This window comes from Mobula hypostoma, chromosome 1 (genome assembly GCF_963921235.1).
Source record: "Mobula hypostoma chromosome 1, sMobHyp1.1, whole genome shotgun sequence".
Lineage (NCBI taxonomy): Eukaryota > Metazoa > Chordata > Chondrichthyes > Myliobatiformes > Myliobatidae > Mobula > Mobula hypostoma.
In genome coordinates this window covers 141,978,806-142,006,266 of record NC_086097.1, presented here as the reverse complement: position 1 = coordinate 142,006,266, position 27,461 = coordinate 141,978,806, and the positions used below count along the sequence as shown (strand labels likewise).

Here is a 27,461-nt window from a genome sequence, read left to right as displayed (position 1 = left end):
GATATATGTCACATAGAAAGGTGATGTAGTATGACTGGAGAGGATTTAAACTCAACTCATGTAGCAGTGGAAAAGTTGGATAGGATACAAAAAGGAAACGAATGTGTAGATAGTACTTGAGTAGGAAATAATATAAAATTAGACTGGAGAAATAAATAAGATGGTGAATTAGTAGGAAAGCCAAAGACCACTTTTGTTAGATCTAGAGATAATGTTGTCCAGAAGATTCTTTGGAAGTCCAGAATAAGTTACAGATCCTAAGATTACAGCTTTTTATTAGATATACGTCATAATACAGGTCAGACAGTCAGCTTGTCAGCAACCAAGGCAAGTAAAAAGTAGTACAAACTTGACCACATGCTCTTTCTTTATAACGTAAACTGATCTAAACCAGTTCAATGAGGAAACCTATTGGGAGGTACTGTCTGGGCAGCACTCAAGCTTTTCAGACAAAAAAAAAGCTACAGAAATACAGAACAAAATATACTACAAGTTACTGAAAGTTTACAACGGATGATTATAAAAATATACAAGTGTAAAGAAGGCTAAATCTACAAGAAAAAAATAAAACAATGATCTGGATCCTATTTCAATATTTTAGAGTGCATGGCATGTGTGTGAGAGCACAGACCATGGTGAACAAAATGTGCACACAATACTGGGAGCAATAGGCTACAAGAGGATGTAGGCAGGCTGGCAGAATGAGCAGATGAGTGGTAGACTGAATTTATTGAAGAAATGGAAAGTGAAATGTTTTGGCAGAAGGAACAATGGAAAAGTACTCTGATAATCTGATTATTCTTAAATCCCAATGTTTCAGTATCTATTTCCCATGCTCCTTGTAGATTTCCCTGGGCCCCATTTCCCAAGCTCTCTTTAAACTCACCAAGACCTCTGTTTAAAATCAGTATGACCCTACTCCCCACACCCCCTTTAAACTCACAGTGTTGCTTTTCACATTTTGTTCAAATCACAGGGCCCCATTTCCCAGCCTCTCTTTTAACTCACTGGGATCCCATTTCCAGTGTCCTTTACAAACTCACAGGGTTTACTGGAAAACTTGTTATACTACTGTATAACATGAGACAAAAAGCAGATTAAAAGTGAGTTGAGGTATTAAAAGTTGCAAAATCCAATCTCTAGAAAATTTGCCAGTCCCAAAGCTGCCTGATTATCAGAGCTTCACTGTGCCAGCAGTAATGTTCTAAATACATACAGGAACAAAGATATTTGAACAAAGACAACTGCACTGGTGCTGCTTCACACACCCATGCTGAGGGTGTCAATTTCATCAACTTTGCCTCCAACTTCCAACCTGCCCTTAACTCCACTTGGCCCATATCTGACACCTCTCTCTCCTTTCTCAATTTCTCTGTCTCCATTTCTGGAGACAAACTGTCTACCAACATCTTTTATAAACCTACCGATTCCCATGGCTATTTTGTTATACCTCTTCCCACCCTGTCTCCTGTGAAAAATGCTCTTCCCTTTTCTCAGTTCCTTAGTATTATTTAATTACAAGGGCTGGCAATTAAACAATAGTTTGCATTTATGCTGTAGAGTTTCTTGTAACTCTAACTATTCTCTTTTATCAGTTCCTTCATCTTCATCGCATCAGTTCCCAGGATAGGTTTTCCTTTCCAGGACATCAGAGATGTCCTCTTCCTCCTCCTCCAAAGAATGGGGTTTCCCTTCCTCTACCACTGATGTTGCCCTCACCCACATTTCCCTGCCAACCTTGCTCACCTCTTCTTCCTGCCACTTTAACAGGTAGAAAGTTCCTCTTGTCCTCACCTACCACCCCTTGAGCCGCTGCATCCAACACACCATTCTTCACAACGTCCACCATCTTCAATGACACCAATCACATCTTTACTCCACCCCTACTCTCACCTTTCCACAGGGTTTGCTTCCTCTGTGATTTTCTTCTCTATTCATCCCTCCCCACTAATGCTTCTCCTTGTACATCTCCCTGCAAGCAAGACAATTGCTACACCTGCCCATTTACGTCCTTGCTCACCTCCATTCTGGGCCTCAAACAGCCCTCCTTTGTGAGACAACACCTCACTTGCGAAACAGTCTGTTATAGCTGCAGCTCCCAAAGCAGCCTTCTCTGCATTGGTGAGAGACTTCACATCAATTGGGGGACCGCTTTGTCGAGCACCTCCGTTCCATCTGCCAAAAGCAGTACTTCCTGGTGGCCAACCTTATTAATTCCTATCCCCTTCCAGTTTGGACGTGTCGGACCATGGCCTCCTCTTCTGCCACAACGAAGCCATTTTCAAGGTGGCGGAGCAACACCTCCAGGTAGGCTCTAACCTGATGTCATGAACATCAATTTCTCCTTCCTGTAAAAAAAATGATTTCCCTCCCCTTTCTCTCTTCTTCTATTTCACACTCTGGCAGGAAACAGTGGAATATTCAAGGACTGGGGGATACACAATTAAAACGAAGAGCATAAATCAGAGGGTGTGGGGCCCATTTCATTAGAATAAACATGATGTCATTACGATTTAATACACGTTGCCATTAAGGACACTGAAAACAAGAACAAGCAAGCTTTCAAAAGGAAACTGGATAAACACACATGGGAAAATAATTTTCCAAACTACAGGGAAAAACCAAGGATTAGAGTGAAACAATTATTTATTCCATGAGCAGCTGCCAGAATTTAGTGAATCAAAGGCCACATTCTATGTGGATTATCTCGTGAAGCCATAGTTTTGTCACACATTCCAAAAGCAGCGTAGTTGGCAAGTTAACTGGCTGTCATAAATTGCCTCTAATGCAGAGGTGAGTGATAGAAACCTGGGAGTTAATGGGAATGTGTGGAGAATAAAACAAATGGGATCAATGTAGAATTAGTTTAAATTGGTGAAAGGCACAGACTCGATTGGCTTAAGGGTATGTTTCTGTGCTATTTGTCTCTTGACTCAAATACATGCTTACTCTGGCAACATCACAAATGGAAAAAAGGGCTTCATTGTTGAATTTCACTGTATAATTCTCTTAAAAACACATTCAGGAGCTATGATATGATGAACACACTATACAAAAGCAAATTATTACTGTAAGATTAAATGCATTATATTTATAAATGAGATAGAAGTCTATGCAGACAATATCAGTTTTTGCAGCATGTCTGATAATTGAGTAAGAAGCGGTTAAATAACATACAGTAGTGCTAGAAAGTTTGTGAACCCTACAAAATTTTCTCTATTTCTGTATAAATATGACCCAAAATGTGATCAGATCTTTACACAAGGAATAAAACTAGATAAAGAGAATCCAATTAAATAAATAACACAAAAACATTATACCTGTTCATTTATTTATTAAGAAAAATGATCCAATATTACATGTATTTGTTGGAAAAAGTATGTGAGCTTCTGGGGTAATGCCTTCTACAAAAGCTATTTGGAGTCACGTGTTCCAATCAATGAGATGAGATTGGAGGTGTGGGCTGGAAAGGTGCCCTGCCCTGTTAAAAAAAGACACACAAAGGCAGGTTACTCACAGAGCTGCTATTCTCAAGAAAGATTTGTTTACGAGCACCATGCTTCAAACAATCTTAGAAGAAAAATTGTAGAGATGCATGAAGCTGGAAAAGGCAACAAAAGCATTTCTAAATACCGGAAGGTTCATCAGTCCACAGTAAGAGGCATTATCTACAAATGGAGGAAACTCAGTACTGTTGCTACCCTCCCTAGGAGTGGGTATCCTGCAAAGATCACACCAAGAGCACAATGTGCAATGCTAAAGGAGATGAAAAAGAACCCAAGGGTAACAACAAAAGACCTGCAGAAATCTCTAGAACTTGCTAAGGTCTCTGTTTATGTGCCCACTATAATAAAAACACTAAACAAGAATGGTGTTCATGGAAGGACACCACAGAGGAAACCACTGCTCTCCAAAAAAACCCAATCACTGCACATCTCAGGTTTGCAAAAGACCACCTGGATGTTCCACAACGCTTCTGAGACAATGTTTTGTGAACAGATGAGACAAAATTTGAACTTTTTGCAGAAATGCACACAATGCTATGTTTGGAGGGAAAAGGGCACTGCAGACCAACACCAAAACCTCATCCCAACTGTGAAGTATGGTGGAAGGAGCATCATGGTTTGGGGCTGCTTTGCTGCCTCAGGGCCTGGACAGCTTGCAATTGTTGAGGGAACAATAAATTCAAAATTGTATCAAGACATTTTACAGAAGAATGGCAGGGTAGCAGTGCGACACCTGAAGCTTAAGAGAAATTGAATAATGCAAAAAGACAATGATCTGAAAGACAAGAGTAAATCAACAATAGAATGGTTTAAAAAAACAGAAAATTCGTGCTTTGCACTGGCCGAGTCAAAGTCCTGATCTTAATCCTTATGGAAGGACCTGATGCAATTAATTCATGCAAGGAAGCCCGGCAACATTCCAGAGTTGAAGCAATTTTGTAAGAAGGAATGGCCTCAAATTTCTCCAAGCTGAGTGCAGGGCTGATCAACAGTTAACGGAAATGTTTGGTTGAAGTTATTGCTGTACAAGGGGGTCACACCAGTTACTGAAAGCAAAAGTTCACATACCTTTTCCAAACAATACAAGTAATATTGGATCATTTTTCTCAACAATAAATGAACAAGTATAATGTTTTTTGTGTTATTTATTTAACTGGGTTCTCTTTATCTAGTTTTAGGATAAGTGAAGATCTAATCACATTTTAGGTAATATTTATTCAGAAATAGAGAAAATTCTACAGGATTCACAAACTTTCTAGCACCACTATAGTAGGAATAGAACTGTCTTTATGGTTTAACACTAAATGTAATTTTTCCTTTTTTCTGGTCTTTCATCTCAAAACTAAGAACTGAGATAGACTAAATAACAGTATGTTAAGGTTCAATGGAATGGCAACAAATAAAATAAATAAACAGAGCATCATATAAATGTATTCTTTTATATATCAGCAATGAAACCAAACATAAAGCAACATATCGCCTCATATAGGGTTTAATATCTGCTGGGTAAGTGGGCTGGTGAGCTGATTACTATCGCTGCAAAGTGGCCATTCCCCAAATGGGAGACTAAACTGTGTATTATGTGAAGTTCTTCATGGGAATTCAATCCTTATCAATTGTTAATGACCTCTCCTCCTGATATAGAAGAGGTAATGCCCATTTCAAAGTCCTGAATACTGTCTCCATCGTTGCAGTTTAATACCAGAATAACTGGCACCAACACAGGAGGAATATTGCCCTAACAATGAAGAGGGATTTCTTTGAAATAAATAACTGCACTTTGTAACAGTTGGATTGGAAGTAGCAAAACTGAAACCCCAGTCAAGAGAGTCGAGTCTTTAGGAATGTGTTTCAGGAAGAGTAATGGGGGAAGAGGAATTTTTTCACAAAAAGAGCTCCAAAAACTCGGACAAGTTTCCGAGCAACAGTGGGATAAGGGAAGAGGAAAGATGTAAATCAATAGCCATATGAACACTTAGCTGGAGAATCAGATCACATTGGTATTCTTGAAGATAAGGAGTGTCTGTGTAACTAGAATTCAGTGGAGAATATTAGCAGGTAGCTGGCAATCAAAGATCTGTGCATTTCTCCATTAAGGATACACCCCAACCACTTAATCCTCTTCTACAGATGATGAGATATCTACCCTTCATTGAACTCTGCGCAACTAGGTAGTCTGTTTACTAAATCCTGACCCATTACCAACAACATTAAAGTCCAACATATGGGCAGCACACTAGCATTGCAGTTAGCGAATACTATTACATCGCTAGTGATCAGCAAGTGGAGTTCAATTCTCACTGTAAGGAGTTTGTATGTTCTCCCCATGAACATGCGCGCTTCCTCCCACATTCCAAAGATGCATAGGTTATGGATAATAAGTTTTGGGCATATTATATTGGCACTGGAAGCATGGAGACACTTGCAGGCTACCCCAGCACATATTCAGATGGTGTTGGCCATTGAAGCAAATGAAATATTTCACTATGTTTTGATATACATGTGATAAACAAAGTAATCTTTAAATCTGTAATCTCTTCTGCTTTACACAACCCCTTGAGATATGAACAGACTTAACATACTTTATACCCTCTTTTTTTCAATAAGACAAGGTTCAAACTATCTCCATGATTTTCTATTTTACTTACTGTGACAGACGAGGAGGTAGTTGCTATCTGTATAACCTTGGACAAGAGGTTCTTTGGCTCAGGGAACTGGGTGAGAGCTATCATTGCACTGGAGTGATCAGTCATGGTACCCTGTAATGCTCTGTCAAAATATGAAGTACAAAATCAGTTTCAACCCTGACCCACATAAATGGCATGCACCAGGGAAGAAGCACACGATCACATGCCACTTCTGCAGTGCTATGAATAGTTTACGTACACAATTCATTCAAACATTCATTGTATTCTAGAGCAAAACCGTACAATGATGGCAAAATGTTTACTTTTCGAAATCATGAAGACTCCACCTACTGCCCAATGGAGTGACAGACATTTTGTGTGGCTGCGATTAATTCTTCCTTTTCCCCAGTTTAAACTTTGAATTTTTAACTTCTATTTGTCGGTCTTAGAGGGGAATAGTTGTTATTATGTCACAAGCTTTAAGAAGCGGAAAGCAGCTTCCTGAATCCAGCAATGGAAAGGGGAAAACTTTGAAAGGAAAATCAGAGGATATGCCTATTTGGGCTGAGCGTTTAGGACATTCACTGATGGTTCTCGACGGGAAAATAGAAAACAACACGGTAAAACTTGATGCTACCTCTTCTGAGATGAAGTTGTTACGAGAGAGTTTTCAATTTGTTCAGGAAAATATTATTTCCTTGAATTCTGATCTTAAAGAGATGAAGCGTCAGATAGCGGATACTTCAGCCCACTTAGAAAAGTCTTAACATAAGATTATCGATTTGGAAGCAAGATCTCTTCGGAATAATATTCGAATTGTTGGACTGAGGGAAGGATCTGAGAGTGGGGATTTATTGGACTATTTTGCTAATTTGTTTCAATCTCTGTTTCTGGATATTTTACCTCAACCTCCCGATATTGAAAGAGCGCATAGAATTTTCACTTCAAAATCTCAGGATCCGAATAAACCAAGGTCAGTTTTGGTCTGCTTTCTTCATTTCAAAGTTAAAGACCAAATCATGAAATATGCAAGGAAACACAGAGTTTTTAAATTCAAGGGTTCGAAGATTCGTTTTTATGAAGATTATCCACGGGAAGTTATGGACCTGCGGTTTAAATTTGCTCCAACCATGAAGATAGCCTATGATAAGGGATTATTCCCATCACTTAGCTATCCAGCCCGATGAAAGTTATTTCCCAAAGACTCGACTCCACATGTTTTTCAGGACCCCAAAGTGGCATTGGACTATGTTAACTCTATTTCGGTTGCAGCCGAGGTTTGAATGGTTTTAGGTCTGCTGAATAATTGTTATTTCAGAAAGAAAACAAGCTTTGAAGATTTTTGATTTGCTTAAGATGTCCTCTGATCATTTAAAGAAGATGTGAACTTTTTGATGTGACTGATGAATGATTTTTCTAATATCTGTTTGGTTTACTGAGCGAATCAATACAGTGGACAGATTGTTAACCGGTTTGATTATTTGTTTCTATCCTCCTTTTTTTTCATTAATTAATAGTTTTCATAGTTCATAAGGACTTTTTCTTATATATACATATTTGGGAGTGCTTAGTAGATAGATATTTAGTTTTTTTTCCCTAAAAAGTTTTTCATTGGGCGTGCAAGTTAAGTGGAAAACGGCACTGATTTTTCTTTGTTAGAGGTTACATAAGCATTCTTCTCTTTGTTTAATTTTATTGTTTTGGTGTTTTTGGAGATTGTTTCTGCATTCCCCATCTCATTTTTAAGGATTAAGTATAAACAATTTTTTTTCCTCTGTAGGGCTTTCCTATTTTAGGGCCGTCTGTTTTTTTTTGTTACTGGGGGGAGGAATCAAGGAAAGCTTTTAAAATCATCATTATAAAATGGGCAGCTCGCAGAGTCTCTCTTTTTTTTTACTTCTGTGGGAACACATTTCAGCTTTTTTCTTTTGCCGAATTTCGGGTCTTTCAGGGTGGTGGGAGGACTGGGGTTAGTTTTGAGTTATAAGATTAATTATAGTTTTCTTTATTGTATTTTTTCCCATTACGGAGTTCCGGAGCATGTATGTTTTCTATATGGTTATACTTATCACCGCTAGTTTTGTTTAGCCTGCGCTGGTATGCGTGTATTTATGTGTTAAATAAAATAAAATTTTTTTATGCTAGCTAAACAGATGAACGTTATAAATTGGAATGTATGCGGTTGGAATCATCCTATTAGGCAAAAGAAGACTTTTAAAATCATTAATCAATTCCAAAAATAATTTTTGTTCAAGAAACGCATATCAAAACAGGCAATCAAAATAGATTTTTTTAAATGTGGAAGGGCCTTCAATTTCACGCTATTTGTTAAAATAAAACAAAGGGAGTATCTATTTTAATAAAACCTAATATTTTATTTATCCAAGAAGACATTGTGTCAGATATTAATGGTAGATTTTTAAATTGTTAAAGGAACAATTTGTAATAGAAAAATTGTCCTGGTTAATTTATATGGACCTAATGTAGATGATCTTTCTTTTTTTAAAAATGTATTTGCTTTATTGCCGGATTTAAATGAATATATGTTGTTAATGGGTAGTGATTTCAACTGTTGTTTAAATCCTTTGATTGACAAGAGTTCACCCAATCAGCGGCTTCCGAGTTGTTCTGCATCACTTATTAACTCTTTTTTAATTGATTATGACCTGGTTGAAGTTTGGAGACATTTACATCCTAATGACAGAGATCATGCTTTTTTTTTCCACATGTACACAAAAAATATTCGAGAATCAATTATTTTATAGCCGATCTCCGACCTCTGTCCAAAGTCCAGAAATGTGAATACGATGCTATCGTTTTCTCAGATCATGCACCTTTAAGCTTAGCTTTGGAATTGAATGATGTCATTATTGCAAATTTGCCTTGGCGTTTCCAGAAAATTTATTACAAAGTTCGGACTTTGTCAAATTTATTGAGACTCAGATAAAAGATTTCTTTCTTTTTAATAATGCGGGAGATGTGTCAAAAGTGATTATATGGGATACATTTAAAGCATATTTGCATGGTCAGATAAGCTGCTATTTAGCTAAGCTTAAGAAACAGCCAAAAGCAGAGTTAGATAAGATTTCAAAACAAATTAAAGACTTGGATAATATTTATGCAATCTCTCCTAATATTGATTTATTCAAACAAAGGGTTGAACTCCAATCACAATATAAATTATTATTAACTTATCCTATTGAAAGAAATTTGCTTAAATTGAAACGTCAATTTCATGTGTTTGGAGATAAAAATAATAAGCTATTAGCATCTCAATTAAAAGAAGCTAGAGCCAAAAGACAAATTTTTAAAATTCATAAGGCAGACAGTAGTACAGCATGTAATTTTGAAGACATTAATAAAATTTTTCAAGACTTTTACATTGAACTTTATAAATCTCAGTTTCCAGTTGATTCTTCTAAAATGAATGCCTTTTTACAAAAGATCGATTTTTCTCGAATTTCTGTTGAAGATCAACAAACTTTTGATGCTCCTATTACTGAAAATGAAATTCAGTAAGTTATTTTTTCAATGCAGTCTGGTAAAGCTCCTGGACTAGATGGTTATTCTGTAGGATTTTATAAAAAATTTGAAAAATTGCTTTCTCCATATATGCTGGAAATGCTTAAAGATTCTTTAACTGACTACTGACTGTGCTTCATATAGACCTATTTCATTATTAAATGGGGATGCAAAAATTCTTTCAAAAATAATGGCTTTTTCTAATCTGTTTACTAATAACTTAGAAAAAATTTTAGAGTCAACATTTAATAAAGATATTGGTCTATAAGATGCACATTGAGCAAGGTCTTTATCCTTCCTTAATATTAAAGAGATCGGTGCTCAATAAAAGGATTCGGAAAGTTTACCAAGTTTTAATGAGGCCTCCAGAACCCTGAATAACCAAGGGATTAATGAGGATGCAAAAAATTTATAACATTCCGTGGTAAACCCATCAGGACCAGGAGCTTTCCCAGGGTTCATAGAAAAAATAACATTCTTAATCTCATCAGTGGTAAAGGAAGTGTCTAACATAAAAGATATATCGTGTGAAATCTTAGGGAAATCTAGGTTATCTAAAAAGTCATACATATGTTTAGAGTCTCGTGGAAACTCTGATTGATATAAGGAGGAATAAAAGTCAAAAAAGGATTGATTAATCTCAGCTTGATCAGATATCAGTTGATCTTTTTGATTATAAATCTGATTAATTTGAAATATAGTATAGTTAGTCTTCAACTGGTTAGCCAACAGTTTACCAACTTTATCACTATGTATATAAAATTCGCTTCGTTTTCATTAATTGATTTGCAATAGAGGACGAAAGTAATAAACTGTGTTCCATTTGAAGTTCAGTTCTTTGTTTATACAGCTTCTCAGAGGGAGCTGCAGCATATTTCTTATCAATTTCCTTAATCTTGACCACAATAACCAGCTCCTCCTCCTTCAACCTTTTCCTCAAAGCAGCAGAATAGGAGATGATCTGACCACGAATATAAGCTTTAAAAGTATCCCAAAGGGTGTTCATGGATATATCCTCTGTACAGTTGATTGTAAAAAAGAGATCAATCTGTTCATTCATAAAGTTAACAAAATCAGAGTCCTGAAGCAACAGCGAGTTAAAACACCACTGTCTATTATTTTGTGTATTGGCCAATATTTTAATAGAAAGCTTAAGTGGAGCATGATCCAAAATGGTTATAGAGTTATATTCACATTTAACCACTGAAGAAATAAGACGAGAGTCAATAAGAAAATAATCAATTCTTGAATAGGAATGATGAACATGTGAAAAAAAAGAAAAATCTTTTTCCTGAGGATGCAAAAAACGCTAAATGTCCGTTGACCCGGAATCTGAAAGAAATGAATTAATCAAGGTTGCAGATTTATTGGGTAGAATCCGTAAAGGAGCCGAACGGTCCAATAATGGGGATAAACAAGTATTAAGAGCTCCGCCCCAGATTAGTGAAAACTCATTCAAATTCGGGAACAAATTAAATAATGATTTATAAAATTCCGGACAGTCCAGGTTAGGAGCATAGACGTTAACCAAAACTACCTTTTTATTAAAGAGTAAACCACTAACCAATAGAAATCTACCATTCGGATCAGAAATAATATCGTGTTGTACAAAAGTGATTGAGGGATCTATAAAAATAGAAACTCCTCGAATTTTGGCGTTGGAATTCGAATGGAAGTGTTGATCCTTCCAGAACTTAAAAAAACGTAATCTGTCCCCCCTCCGCACATGGGTCTCTTGTAAAAATAGAATATGTGCTTTAAGTCTCCGGAATACTTTAAAGATTTTTTTCCTTTTTATTGGATGATTAAGACCGTTAGTATTCCAAGAGACAAAATTAATAGTAGACTCCATAATTCCTAAAGTCAACCCTCAAATAAAGGAGGATTGACAATAGGTTCGACCCATGAACTCAGAAAGGGAACAGAAAAAACAAGAGATAACGGGAAAGAGAACGCGACCAATACTTCGGTAATATAAGTAGCCCAAGAAGAAAGAAAAACTAAAAAGTGAAGCCCCCCCACCCCCACCCCGTAACCCCTGTGACGAGAATACACATAAAATTAAGATGTTTGCTGGCCTGGGTTAGCATCAGTGACATCAGCAAGTGGTCTGCCACCTGCCCTCAGGGGAAGGAGAGATAAGGAACAATGGAGCAGCGTCTGGAGATGTGTAATGAAGGGACGGGGGAGAGAGAGCTGTCTGGAGCGGCTCCCCCCTTTGAACCTTGAACCGTTCGAAGTGATGGACAGGCGATACCCCAGCAGGGGGATAAAAAGGGACCGGTTCGCTAAGGCAGGACACACACGACACCCGAGGTAACGAGACCCTGGAAGCGGTACGCCTCTCACGAGTCGGTGAGAAGTACCAGACAACGGCCAGGGTGGAAAGGTACGATCAGCGGGAACCCGGTGTGTGTCCGTCCTTGCCTGGGTGCCGGGTTCACTGCAGAGGATCGACCGCATCTGGAGGAGGGGTCACAGTCGGTGACCTCAGGTGACATCACCAAGGACCCGCCCAAAAGCTGCTTGTGAGCCATATCGCCAGTCTGTGAGTGAAGCCGTGTCTGAATGATCAGTTGTTCCTGTTCCCCCTCTCTCTCCCCCCACGTTGTCCATCGCCATGGCAACAATTACTGCGAACTGAACTACTAAACTGGACTGAACTTTGAGTCACTTTGAAATTTGGTCATTTGCCCCTAGACCGCGATAGAGCTTGATTGATGCTGTTGTCTTGGTTCTGTGCGCATGTGTGGTTATCATTGCTGAACTGTTGCATTTATTATCCTTTCGATTACTGTGTTGCTTGTTTCTTTAATGGAACTTTCTTGGTTCTAGTAATCCAGACTCCAACTGAGTGATCCATTTCTGCTGGTTTGGCAACCCAGTTACGGGGTACGTAACATAAGTGGGGTTCTCGTCCGGGATTTTGAACGCTAAATTTGGGACGGAGTAAATTGATTGGGTTAAAATTCCCGAAAGAAAGAAAAGACAAACAGCAGAAATGGAGGCTGAGGAATTTATAAAGGCGCCGACCTTGGAGGCATTAGAGGATGCCAGGAAATCGGAATTGATAGCTGTGGCCAAACGGTTGAATCTTGCTAAGGTGAAGTCGACAATGAGGAGAGAGGAGATACACAGAGCTATTGTAGAGCACTATGTATCTAAAGGTGTGTTTCCCCAAGGTGAGCTGGGGGTGGTGTCTATTGAAAAACCTGCTGGAGACGCAGTACAGGTGCAGCTTGAAAAACTGAGACTTGAGCACGAGTTCCGGGTACGGCAGTTAGAACACGAAGAGAAGCAGTTAGAAAGGGAGAGAGAAGAGAAAGAGAGAGAGAAACAGTTAGAGAGAGAGGAGAATGGGAGCGAGAAGAGAGAGGGAAACAGAGGGAAAGGGAATTTGAGCTGGAGAAGTTAAAGATAAGGGCCGAGCAGGGGCTCGTGCCGAACCAAGGTGGAGGGTTCCAGGCGACCCAGGAGGTTAGGCTGGTTCCCCCATTTGACGATACCGACGTGGATCGGTACTTTCTCCACTTCGAAAAAGTGGCTATAAGTCAGGACTGGCCGAGGGATAAGTGGGTTGTTTTACTTCAGAGTGTACTGAAAGGGAAAGCCCAACAAGCTTACTCAGCTTTGTCCGCGGAAGATGCCCAGAGGTATGAGGTGGTGAAAGAGGCCATCCTCAGGATTTATGAGTTGGTCCCGGAGGCATACCGGCAGAGGTTCCGGAATGCGAGGAAGCAGTGGGACCGCCCGTATTTGGAGTTTGCCCGAGAGATGCAGACATATTGTGAGCGTTGGTGCGCCTCGAAGGGGGTAGAGGGGGATTATGACAGACTGCTACAACTGATCCTGATTGAGCAGTTTAAAGGTTGTGTCCCTGAGGGTATGAGACCCTACCTCGATGAGAAAGAGGCAGCCACGTTAGCCGCAACTGCTAAGTTAGCGGATGAGTACACGTTGACACATAAAACGAAGTTTGCCCCCAGTAAAGGCTACCAGAAGGGTAGTCAGGACGGCGGGGAGAGTCCGCCGGAAAAGTCAGAAAGTAAGCCGGGGACTAGTGAAAAGGATAAGGTAGACCGGGAGCAGTCTGGTAGGAAGTCTCCTGGGGTCGTCTGTTATAATTGTGGGAAAGTCGGACACTTTGCGTCCAGGTGCTTTGCCCCAAGGAAGGAGACGGGGAAAGGAAAAGCGGAAATTTTGAATGGCTGTATCGAGCTGTTAAGCGAACCGCTAGGGAAGGACAGGTCTGAAAAAGTCCAGGAAGGGCGCGAGAGGTTTATCTCGGCCGGACTGGTGTCAGTGAAGGAGGGGTTAAAACCAGTTCCAGTGCGGATCTGGAGAGACACGGGAGCGTGTCAGTCACTAATACTGAAGAGTGTATTAGAGTTTAGCTCAGAGACCCAGACTGGGGAGGTAGAGGTCAAAGGTGTTGGAGAAGGGACAGAGTCAGTCCCTTTGCACCAGATACACTTACAAAGCAACCTGGTCTCTGGACTAGTCACGATCGGGGTGAGGTCCGAATTACCGATGAAAGGCGTGGAAGTCTTGCTCGGTAATGACATCGCCGGAGAAATCGTGTTCCCAGTCGTGAGATTGACAGGTCAGCCTGCCAGCATTGAGGCCCCGCCCATGGACTCACAGGTTCATCACGGGCCCGCGATAGTGAATTTAGCTGAAACGTTTCTGCCAACCTTGTATGAGACGGGGTGTAGTGAGACAAGAGGTAGTGAGGGAGCTGGGACGGACGTAGCAGTAGCCAGGAAAGAATTTGTGCAGACGCAGGAGCGAGACGAGGGGCTGATGGTTGTGGCAGAGACAGCTCTCTCTGACACAGCTTTAACAAGGGAACTAGTAAACTATTGTGTGGAGAAGGAAGTGCTAAGGAAAAAAGGGAAATCAAGTACAGTCCCCGCAGATGAGGAATGGGGGGTGGTGCAAAAGAGTTATGGGGATGAGGTTTTTAACATGGCCCACGAGGTACCCCCCGGTGGACATTTTGCGGTGCTGAAGGAAACAGTTGGTGGAATCATGAAAGAGATTTACCGGCTGCCCAGGGGGAAGAATGTTATTGATCATGACCGACGCGAACTGAGACGGTCATCGGGTTTTGATATGCTAACAAACCTAGTCGGTGTTAGCGTGGAAATCAATGAAGCTAGGGGCCCCCTGATAAGAGGAAAAAAACATTTTGAAAAGATTAGTATGGGATCGATCAGATGGGAGAAGGCTATTGTTTTGGCCAGGTCTACTGATAAAGTCTCTCCCTTAATCCCCGAACAAAGCGAATCTTTAGAAGAAGTAATTAAACGACTCGCACCCGTGTGTTTGATTGTCCCGAGGAAATGCAAAGAACTGGGACGTTGGGTGATGTCTGTTACAATAGGGCAGCCTAGTAAAGAACACCGATATATAATGAGTAATTCAGTGACTAAAGGGCTGATGAACACAGAGGTGTGTATTGGCAATTTAATACAGCTGTCTGAAGCCAGCTTGATAGTGAACCTTGAAAAAAATGAATTCGGCCACACGAGGGTCACTTACCTGGGAATTGTGGTGACACAGGGGCAGCTGGCAGCGATGCAAGTTACAGTGCAGGCTATCGCTGACCTCCCAACCCTGACAGACAAGAGGGCCCTCAGAAGGCTCTTGGAGATGGTGGGGTACTGCAGGAAGTTTTGCAATAACTCTGCGGTCAATACCCGTCCCCCTCCTACTAAGCCCTTGTGAGAGAAAACTGAGTCGGAATGGGACGACCCTTGTTATTGTGGTCCGGGACAAAACCAAATGAGAGGGTACATTGGTCGCAATTCATCAGTGTTTTTGGCCACTATGAAGTTCGCTGAGTTGGAGCCTGGTCTAAGGGATTATTAATAACACGTGTAAAAGGAACAGAAAATATGATGACTGTTTGTCAAGGTGTTGACAGCTTCAAACTCGCTGTGTTAGCCAAATAGCTGATAAAGATGTATATTTGTGTATGTATCAAATAATGTATTCATGTTTGTAATTTTTACCTCCCGGTAAAAATCCTTAAAGGGGGGAAGTGTGACGAGAATACACATAAAATTAAGATGTTTGCTGGCCTGGGTTAGCATCAGTGACATCAGCAAGTGGTCTGCCACCTGCCCTCAGGGGAAGGAGAGATAAGGAACAATGGAGCAGCGTCTGGAGATGTGTAATGAAGGGACGGGGGAGAGAGAGCTGTCTGGAGCGGCTCCCCCCTTTGAACCTTGAACTGTTTGAAGTGATGGACAGGCGATACCCCAGCAGGGGGATAAAAAGGGACCGGTTCGCTAAGGCAGGACACACACGACACCCGAGGTAACGAGACCCTGGAAGCGGTACGCCTCTCACGAGTCGGTGAGAAGTATCAGACAACGGCCAGGGTGGAAAGGTACGATCAGCGGGAACCCGGTGTGTGTCCGCCCTTGCCTGGGTGCCGGGTTCACTGCAGAGGATCGACTGCATCTGGAGGAGGGGTCACAGTCAGTGACCTCAGGTGACATCACCAAGGACCCGCCCAAAAGCTGCTTGTGAGCCATATCGCCGGTCTGTGAGTGAAGCCATGTCTGAATGATCAGTTGTTCCTGTTCCCCCTCTCTCTCCCCCCACGTTGTCCATCGCCATGGCAACGATTACTGCGAACTGAACTACTAAACTGGACTGAACTTTGAGCCACTTTGAAATTTGGTCATTTGCCCCTAGACCGCGATAGAGCTTGATTGATGCTGTTGTCTTGGTTCTGTGCACATGTGTGGTTATCATTGCTGAACTGTTGCATTTATTATCCTTTCGATTACTGTGTTGCTTGTTTCTTTAATGGAACTTTCTTGGTTCTAGTAATCCAGACTCCAACTGAGTGATCCATTTCTGCTGGTTTGGCAACCCAGTTACGGGGTACGTAACACCCCAAAGCTAAATCTAAGATAGACCAGCCAGAAAGAAGCGAGCACTAGAACTACCCCCATGACTTCCGATAGACGCTCACTAAAAAAAAAGTGTATATATAAAAAGATCAGTTAAAGTTATAAAACAGTAAAGGAATAAAAAAAAGTACACTGATTAAAACAAAAACGATATAATACAAAGAAAAAACAGGTACATATAAAGAAAACCGTTAACCTACAACAGACCATATAATTAAACAAGAAAATGAAATATTAGCATAGACTAGCCAAGAAAACTACAAAAAGTACGTTTGAAAACTACAAAGTTTAAGGCCTCCAGGGATGTACGTAAAATGATGCTGTGGGAATTGCCACCCAGAATCCCCAGGGAAGAAGAAAGGAATGACGCAGTTAAAAAAAAAAGTTTGGCAAAACTTTTCTGCCCTCATATAAAGCAAAAAAAAAAATTAAACCCAACAGATTAACTGCCTGAGATCAAACAAAGATGATTTAATAGTGCGATTAAGATGTTGAAGGCAAGAGTTGATCCAGGTAACTCTGGGCATCCAATGGAGAGTCAAAAAAACGGGAAGCCCCATCGGACAATCGAATCCTCAAACGTGCAAGATAAAGCAACACTGGTTTTAAATCCATCTTGTAGAATTACGACATCACAGATCTGTAACGGACACGTTGATCACGAACCTGTTTACTAAAATCTTCCACCAATCGAAAGCAAAGATCCAAGAAATCAATGTAACCTTTAGGTCGAGCAAAGCGAAGCAGCTTCTCCTTGTCTTGAAAATAATGAAATCGTAAAATAACATGCCGAGGTTTATCTGACTTAGGGGAATATAATGGGACTCTGTGAGCCCCATCCAATAGTGGTGGTTGATCAGGAAATAAGGTGGGAAATGAATCTTTTAAAAGTTGAGAGAAAAACTTTATAGGGTCATCAGATTCAGCAGCTTCACGAATACCAATACTTCAAATGTTCTGTCGTCGCATTCTGCATTCTAAGTCAGAATTTTTAAAGGTCAGAAAGTCAAGTTTTTTCTTCATTACAGTAATAGTTTCTTCAATTTTCCCCATCTTGAGTTCACTTTGTTGCGTGGATACTTGGAGATTAGATATAGCAGTCTGATGTTCCGTGATAGATGTTTTCATTTTATCAATTTCATCGATAATTTTCTGCGGTTTAGTTGAAATTTCTGCACGAATCAGATCCGACACAGCTTGCATAGTTACCACTGGTTCAATCGGAGGGGGGTCGGTAACTTTCGGTCTAACCAGAGATTTGCCGTCTTTCTCGTTCTTAGACATAGCGGACCTTAAAAACATCCAAATATATAATAGCAATCCGCTGCAAGGCATTGTAAAAGTCGGTGCCTTAAAAGTTAGCTTAAATGTAGCTGATCATAGGATAAAGCTCAGAGGTAATGGAGCGAGTCAAGAACACGACTTCGCTCCATGAGGTCTACCGGAAGTCTCTTCCAGTAGAGCACTTCCTTATATTATCTCGGAAGACCAAACGGGTTTTATTAAAAGTCGTTACTCTTTTTATAATATTCGTACACTGTTTAACATTGTCTATACCCCGTCACAAAATGATCCTGAATGCGTCATTTCCCTAGACGCTGAAAAAACCTTCGACAGAGTCGAATGGCCTTACTTATCTAAGGTGCTCGAAATGTTTAACTTCAGCCCGAAATTTATATCCTGGATCAAATTGTTATATCATTCTCCTATGGCCTCAGTTCATACTAACTCTTTAAATTCACCTTTTTCCCCTCTTTTTCGAGGTACCAGACAAGGTTGTCCTCTTAGTCCTTTATTATTTGATATTGCATTAGAACCTCTTACAATTGCTATTCGAGAATCTCCAAATATTATTGGTATAACTCGTGGTTTGAAGTCTCATAAGGTATCACTTTATGCTGATGACTTACTTTTACATATTTCTAATCCTCAAAAATCTATTCCTGCAGCTTTAGATTTATTAGCACAATTTAGTCTTTTTTCAGGTTATAAATTAAATCTCAGTAACAGTGAACTTTTCCCGATTAATAAGCAAGTTCCCTTATATCAGAACCTCCTGTTTAAATTGGTTAATAATCATTTTTCATATCTTGGGATTAAAATTACCTGTAAACATAAGGATTTATTTAAGACTAATTTCCTACCCTTAATTGATCACATTACACAACTTTCATTTAAATGGTCTCCACTTTATTTAACTTTGATTGGTCGTATTAATGCTGTTAAGATGTTTATTCTGCCAAAATTTTTATATGTATTTCAGGCATTACTGATTTTTGTTCCAAAATCCTTTCTTGACAAAGTTGACTCTAAAATTTCTTCATTTATTTGGCAAAATAAAAACCCGAGACTGGGTAGAATACATCTACAGAAAGCTAAATGAGATGGAGGTTTGGCATTACCTAATTTTAGATTCTATTATTGGGCAATTAATATTCGACACATGAAATTTTGGTTACTTGACCAAGATACATTATCCATTCCTAAATGGGTAGTATTGGAATTACAATCTGCTCAAGGTTATGCACTTGGCTCCATTTTAGGTTCTTCTCTTCCTTTCGATTTGAAATGCCATAAACAGGTTTGTAACCCGATAGTAAAATATACCTTACGTATTTGGTTTCAATTCCGAAAAATTTTCGATCTTAACCAATTTGGGCTTGCAATTCCTATTTTAGGTAACATATTCTTTCCCCCCTCTTCTACGGACCGTGCCTTTCAAATTTGGAAGACTAAGGGTATATCACGGTTTTTGGATTTATTTTTAGATGGCTCCCTTATGTCTTTTGAACAATTATCTAACAAATATAATTTACCAAGAATACATTTTTTTAGATACCTCCAAATTAGAAATTTCCTAAGTACTATACTCTCTTCCTTTCTGACGTTACCTCCTACATATATTTTAGATACTATAATTAACCTTAACCCATGTCAGAAAGGTGTAACGGCTATTATTTATAATACTATCATGAAACTTAGGAAAGCTCCATTTGATAAGATTAGGTCAGATTGGGAAAAGGAATTGGGCTTTACTATTTTGGCGGATGACTGGGCGCATATTTTACAATTAGTCAATACTTCCTCTCTCTGTTCCAAACATTCCCTAATTCAATTTAAAGTTGTTCATAGAGCACATATGTCCAAAGATAAATTAGCTCGTTTTTATTCTCATATTAACCCTCTTTGTGACAGATGTCATGGGGAGATAGCTTCCTTAACTCATATGTTTTGGTCCTGTCCTACTCTGGAAACTTTTTGGAAAGACATTTTTAATATTATCTCAAAGGTATTGAATACAGATATTTCTCCCCATCCTATTACTGCTATCTTTGGACTACCTAAAATTTCCAGTAATCTTTCCCCTTCAGCCCGTAGAATGATTGCATTTCTTACTTTAATGGCGAAAAGACGTATTTTACAACATTGGAAGGAGATTAATGCCCCAACTACGTTCTTTTGGTTTTCTCAGACGATACTATGTTTAAATTTGGAGAAAATCAGAAGTAATCTTTATGATACTTCAGTTAAATTTGAACATACCTGGAGATCTTTTATTCAACATTTTCATTTAAAGTAATTTAATTTTTTTTTTTCCTCTTTGCCCATATTTACATTCCCTTCTTGCTTTTTAACTGTTTTTAATGGAGGTCGGGTTTGAGGACGTGATTGTTTTAAGTTGTTTAAGTCTACTTGATACCTAGTTAGCCCATTGCTTTGCTTTGCTTTTCAGATTAGTTGCACGGTGGGTTTTTTTGGAGGTTTTTTTTGGGTTTTTTCTTCTCTTTATTGATATGTATGGAAAATTAGTATACTATTATATTACCTTGTTATTTTATATCTAAACTGCACTGTTTGTACCATTTTTTTGTGTATTAATATCTCTTGTAAATTTATATCGCAGCAGCATATTAGTTTCTACATGGTTTACCTTTTGTGTACTAATTCAATAAAAAGATTTAAAAAGAAAGAAAAATAATGGCTAATTGGCTGGAGAATATTCTAACTAAAATTATCTTTCAGGACCAAACAGGTTTTATAAAGGGCCGTCATTCCTTCTCTAATGTTCAGAGACTGTTAAATGTTATATATTCATCCTTTTCTAAGACTCCCCAATGTGTTGTCTCTTTTGATGCTGAAAAGGCATTTGACAGAGTTGAATGGAAATACTTATTTAACGTTTTAGAGAAATTCGGCTTTGGTATTAATTTTAATAAGCGGATCAGAATGATATATAAAAGCCCTATTGCTACTGTTATTACCAATAATTGCAGATCTCCTTTTTCTCGGCTTTCGCAGGGCACAAGACAAGGATGTCCGTGAAGTTCCTTGTTATTTAATTTGGTGCTGGAACCCTTGGCCATTGCACTTCGTGAAGCTGAAGATATCCATGGAATTTCCATAAATGGGACTATTCATAAGATCTCCCTTTATGCTGATGATCCTTCAGTTTATATTTTGAATCCTGAAGAATCCATTCCTAGTTTATTGAAACTATTAAACGAGTTCAGTAAGTTTTCGGGATATAAATTAAACCTTTTTAGAGTTATGGACTCTTTTAAATATTTAGGTATTATTATTACTAAAAATCATAAAGACCTTTATCAAGCTAATTTGGTTCCTTCAGTAGATTTTATGAAGCAATTATTTTGTAGATGGAATCCACTTACACTTTCGTTAGCCAGCCAAATTCGTGCAGTTAAAATGATGATTCTACCAAAATTTTTATACGTATTTCAAAATATCCTTTTTTTAAAACTAAGAAGCATTTTGATCAGGTTGACTCTATTATTTCATCTTTTGTTTGGAATAATAAAAGACCAAGAATTAGTAAATATCTTTTACAAAAATTAAATGAAGATGGAGGTCTTGCTCTGCCTAATTTAAGAATGTATTATTGGGCTGTTAATATATGTTATATGTGTTTTTGGTTATATTGGGCTGATAAAAATGAACGACCACCTTGGGCTGATTTGGAATTGAAAGCTGTGAAACAGTTTCACTTAACCTTGTTATCAAGAGTTTCTCTACCTGTACAACTGGCCAAAATTGCTAATTTAAATTTATATCCTGTAATTAAGCAGTCATTATGAATTTGGTTCCAGTTTCATAATTTTTTTAATCTTAAAAAATTTAAACTTTTTAGTTTAATTTATTGAAATTATTTATTTAAACCTACATTAAGTGATCCTACCTTTCCTCTTTGGAGGAATAAAGGAGTTTATTCCTTCATGGATCTATTCCAAGATGGCTGATTGATGTCTTTTGAAAAATTAGTAACTAAATACTCTCTCTCGTATTCACATTTCCTGCAATATCTTCAGATCAGACACTTCTAACAAGAATATTTAAGTAATTTTCCATATACACAGGATTCTGACCAATTAATTACTTTAAAAATGAACCCTTTAGTGAAAGGTTTTATTGGGAAAATTTATAATTTATTGTTACAACAGCACAATTACCCTTCACTTAAGATTAAGCAAGAATGGGAGAGAGAGCATAACATGACCTTGATAACAGAGGATTGGTTGCGGATTTTGAAGTTGATTAATTTTTCTTCGATCTGTGCCAGTCACTCTTTAATTCAATTTAAAAATGTACATTGTTATTATTTGACAAAGGAGAAACTGTCTAAAATGTTTCCTAATGTTGATAGTCAGTGTGATAGATGTAAAACAGCTACATTAACACATATGTTTTGGTCGTGTTCTGTATTGAAACATTTTTGGAAATCTATTTTTTCTACAATTTCTCAAGTTTTAAAAATTAATTTACAACCTAATAAATTGACAGTTTTAGCAACACACATAAAAGTTGCTGGTGAACGCAGCAGGCCAGGCAGCATCTCTAGGAAGAGGTGCAGTCGACGTTTCAGAACGAAGGGTCTCGGCCTGAAACGCCGACTGCACCTCTTCCTAGAGATGCTGCCTGGCCTGCTGCGTTCACCAGCAACTTTTATGTGTGTTGCTTGAATTTCCAGCATCTGCAAATTCCTGTTGTTTGCGTTTTTAAATTGACAGTTTTGTTTGGTATAATCCCTCAATATATTCATGGTATTTCTCTATCAAACCAACATGTAATTGCATTTGTTACATTTATTGGCCAGAAGGGCTATTTTGTTGAAATGGAAAGATGTTTCTGCTCCTACTTTGATACAATGGTTCTCTCAGGTGATGCTATATCTTAGTTTGGAGAAAATCAGAAGTCAAACTTTTGATCCTCCATTTGATTTCGAGAAAAGGTGGGGTTCATTTACCCGCTATTATCATCTGATTTGAGTTAATCAATATGGTTTCCTTCCGATTTTTGTTTAAATGGATTTGAATTGGCAGATTGATGTTTTTCTCTTATGGAAGCTTGTATGGCATATAGCTCCGGGGTTGTGCTCCCAATGGGGTTTTTTTTCAGTTTTCTTTAGTTAGTGGGTTTTTTTCCTTAGTTAGTAGGGGTTCTTTTTTTCCTTCCAAAAAAATTCTTAACACTATTTTTTCTTATTATTATTGATATATTGCTTGGCTTTGTTAATCAGCTATTTGCTAATTTAATTCTTTATTGTACATATTGACATATTGACTTGATTATCTTAATGTATTTTTGTTGATTTCTAATGATCAATAAAAAAGATTTTAAAATGAAAATGAAATCATGGCAGCAGCTCTGATGACACAATCATATTGTTACGGCAGCTCATTCAACACTCTCACGACTCTGACTAAAAAAGTTTCCCCTTATGTTCCCCTTAAACTTTTTACCTTTCATCCTTAACCCATGACCTTAATTTGCAGACCTGCCCAACCTCAGTGGAAAACGCCTGTTTGCATTTGCCCTATCTACACCCCTCATAATTTTGTGCATCCCTATCAAATCTGCTCTCAATCTCTATGTTCCAAGGAATGAAGTCTAACCTATTCAATCTTTCGTTATAACTCAGGTTCTCCAGTCCAGGCAACATCCTTGTAAGTTTTCTCTGTACTCTTTCAACCATCTTTCCATCTTTTACATCTTTCCCTTAGGAAGGTGACCAAAACTGCACACAATACTCCAAATTAGTCATCATTAACTTCAATATAACATCCCGTCTCCTGTACCCCAATGTGCCAAAAGTTTTCTTTACGACTCTACCTACCTGTGACTCTACTTTCAACAAATTATGGACCTGAATTCCCAGATCCCTTTGCTCTACAGCATTCCTCAGTGTCCTGTGTAAGACCTACCCTGGTTAGTCCCACCAAAGTGCAACACCTCGCACTTGTCTACATTAAATTCCATCTGCCATTTTTCCAGCTGGTCCAGACCTAATAGACTGCCTCGCTGTCCACTACACCCCAGGTCTCGGTGTCATCCATAAATTTGCTGGTTGAAGTTGAAGGTAGAATACAAGATTAATTGCAGGATTCTTAGCAATGTGGAGTACACGTGTGCAATTGATACGGTTGTTAAGAAGGTTGCTATGTTGGCCTTCATTAGTCAGGGGATTGAGTTCAAGAGCCAAGTAGTAATGTTGCAGCTCTATAAAACCCTGATTAGACCACACTTAGAATATTGATTTTGGCTCCGGTGTCCTCAATATAGGAAGGACGCTGAAGCTTTAGAGAGGGTGCAGAGGAGATTTACAGAATGCTGACTGGACTAGAATGCATATCTTATGAAGGTAGGTTGAGCAAGCTAGGGCTTTTCTCTTTGGAGCAAAGAAGGAAGAGAGGTTACTTGATAGAGGTATACAAGCACAAGTTTAAATGTCATTTAACATACACATGAATACAGCCAAACTAAACAGCTGTCCTCCAGAGCCAAGCTGCAAAACACAGTCCCAAGTCACACACAGCACAAGGCGCATATCATTACCATAGCAGTAAAACATACAGTCACAATAAATAAATAATATAGCCCAAGTCTGAGTATCACGGCCTAAAGATTGATGGTGCATGGGGTGTTGTCCTGGAGCCACGTTACTGCATGAACAAGCACGCAGTAGTTCTTCATCACGCACTAGTGCGGCAGCAAACATAATTCAGCTTGTCTTCTACTGAGTGAACTCTGGAGGGCAGCAGTGATGGGAGGGGCCAGTTCCCAACCCAGCTGCGCCGCACCGCCTCGGGCATCTCCTTCCTCAGGCAGCTGCAACATCCAAACTCACGGCATAAAGGCCTGGTCCACAGAATGACTGTGTGGACCACGCAGCTCCCCCACTATCAAGTCACTGTGAACCCATGAACTAGACTTTCAGGATTCGATACTACCAATGTCCAACAGGGTCTTGCTGAGGAATTATATACAGATAAAAAGGGTTAAAACCTGACTGACTTGTTTGCCGCTTGACTAGTCACACTGTGAGAATAATGCTGCAAGATAACCAAGGGACAAAGGTGTGCTTGTTGCTTAAGACAGCTGCTTTGTGTAACCACTAATCAAGGATTAGTATGCCAAGCTGTATGGGTCCTAATGCCCTTCTCTTGGACAACATTGGTGTCATGGAGAGGGGAGACTTGCAGCATGGGCAACTGCTGGTCTTCCATACAACCTTGCCCAGGCTTGCGCCCTGGAGAGTGAAGACTTTCCAGGCGCAGATCCATGGTCTCGCAAGACTAACGGATGCCTTCAATCAAGGATGTCTGGCAATGATCAGAGTACTATGTGATAATGAATGTTTCACAAGCAGTGCTCAGGGTTCACTCTGAACATCAATTGAACGACGCAAGCTTGCTAATAAACAGTATGTAATTTTAAGTGAACTGTGTTTGACAATTATTCCCTTGGTCTGAACCTAAAGTCCCCTGGTAGAGAGGCAGATCAACACTGCAATCACAAGAAAAACACCCAAGACAATTACTTGCACAGTTTATTGGAGCATGCATCGCCTCTGGCGTCTTCCTCTTTGGGTGGATATAGTCGGCAACACAGTACGCAACAAGTCCAGCTCTATCACTATCGAGCAAATCATTAATGGGCAATACCTGCAGCACTTGATGCTCTTAATATCCAGCAGTGTCTTGCAATCATAAAAAAGACATAAAGGATGAAAAATTACACCTTTATTTGGACCCAGAGAGGCCTCTGTGACCAAGCATGCCACCATCTTACCAGATGTTAAAACAGAGTGGTAAGTTCATGAAGCAACCTGCCAGGGTGGTGATAGAGGTACGTACATTAAGGGCATTTAAGATGCTCTTTGGTGGGCACATAAATGACAGAAAAATAGAGGGCCATATAAGAGGGAATGGTGAAATTGATCTCAAGAATATGTTAAAAGGTTGGCACAACATCATGGGCCAAGTGGCTTGTACTGTGTTGTATGTAAAAAATGCTTACAACTCCTCCCTTGGAGGGTCAGACATCCTGAGCCAATAGGCTGGTCCTGGACTTATTTCCTGGTATAATTTACATATTACTATTTAATTATTTATGGTTTTATTACTATTTAATTATCTATGGTGCAACTATAACAAAAACCAATTTCCCTCGGGATCAGTAAAGTATGACTATGACTACTATGATTTCAAAGTCAGATTTACTATCCACAAAGAGAAAGGATAGGCGGTAGTATGTATGATGAATAGCACACCAGTCCATGGTTTATATCTGCTGCTTCAGATAAATATGCAATTTCAGACCAAGCTTGAAAAGTTTTTCAATATTCCCATCCCAAATAGAGAGGGGAAAAAAGTCACATCGCCATAACATGGAAGATTCAGGCCACTCAGAATCAACTTCCATGGCCATCTTAAAATATTGTTTCCAGCTCTAATGCTCTGCATTGCCTTAGACCCTAATTGTGGTAATTGTGAACTAAGTTGAGAAAAGTAGCTCCACAGCTAGCTCTAAATGACTGGTTTGAATGGTGTTCCACAGACCTCAAAGCTCCTCTCTCAGGGTCTCGTCCAGCCTCCCTTGGGCAGAAAGAAAGTCTTTGAATAATGTAACCAGGTCTGGGTCAGAAGCGGGAAGTTTTGAGGAAGGGTCACCTCTTCTGATGCTGGTCTTGGGTTGCTCCTGTTTCGATGCCTCCGATGATGCATCCTCTTCCTCTCTTGCCCCCAGCTTACTACCCCGAGACTGAAGGCCAGTCCTCTTGCGCAAAAAGGAATGCAACTTCTTGTGGCTGGTCACCCACTGCTGCCACCAAATGTATTAATTGACGTTCTTTGCATTTCAAGTTACTACTGTGACAAGATCTGAAGGATTATTAAATATGGACTGTTCCTTTAAAAAGGGGGAGAGAGAGCGGAGAGCGTGTGTGAGAGAGAGCAACAGAAAGCCTGTGAGTTGCCTTGGAAATGGCAAGTCAAAGCTATATGATGGACAGCTGGTGTTCAGTTGTGGAATATATACAAGGTCCGCTGGCTTTGTAATCAGACACACCAGAGACACAGAAGACATTGACACTGGTTGAGCTTTGTGTGCCCATGACAAAGGTGGGGTTTTTGCTCACAGCGTGGACAAAGGGGTGACCGGTGGAAAGCTATCGGTGTGTTTAACCCTCGCCTGGGTTGATAGCTTTACCACGTGAAAACAACATTCTCTTTTGTGTGGTCACAGTCGGTAACTTTAATAAGTTTTGGGAGGTAGGAGGACGACGTGGAAGATTCAACGGCATCGGCACTGGGAGGACAAAACATCTTTCTCTCCCCACTCTACTCAATTCAATATCCAGAACTGAACTGATTTCATACCTATACCATTGTAAGACTGTATCATTTATCACCTGAGCTGGGAGAAGTTTGGGAAACAACAGGAAATCTGCAGATGCTGGAAATTCAAGCAACACACATCAAAGTTGCTGGTGAACGCAGCAGGCCAGGCAGCATCTCTAGGAAGAGGTACGGTCGACGTTTCAGCTGAGACCCTTCGTCAGGACTAACTGAAGGAAGAGCTAG

At 39.4% G+C, this 27,461-nt stretch overlaps 1 protein-coding gene across 1 annotated transcript in view; it reads right to left on the bottom strand.

Annotated features, from left to right (window-relative positions):
• Positions 1–27,461, bottom strand: part of dhx30 (DEAH (Asp-Glu-Ala-His) box helicase 30) — an 86,700-nt gene that overhangs the window by 38,635 nt on the left and 20,604 nt on the right. The window contains exon 5 of the mRNA XM_063057112.1: positions 6,155–6,275. Coding sequence (XP_062913182.1) covers positions 6,155–6,275 — 121 coding nt within the window. The remainder of the gene's footprint in view (positions 1–6,154; positions 6,276–27,461) is intronic.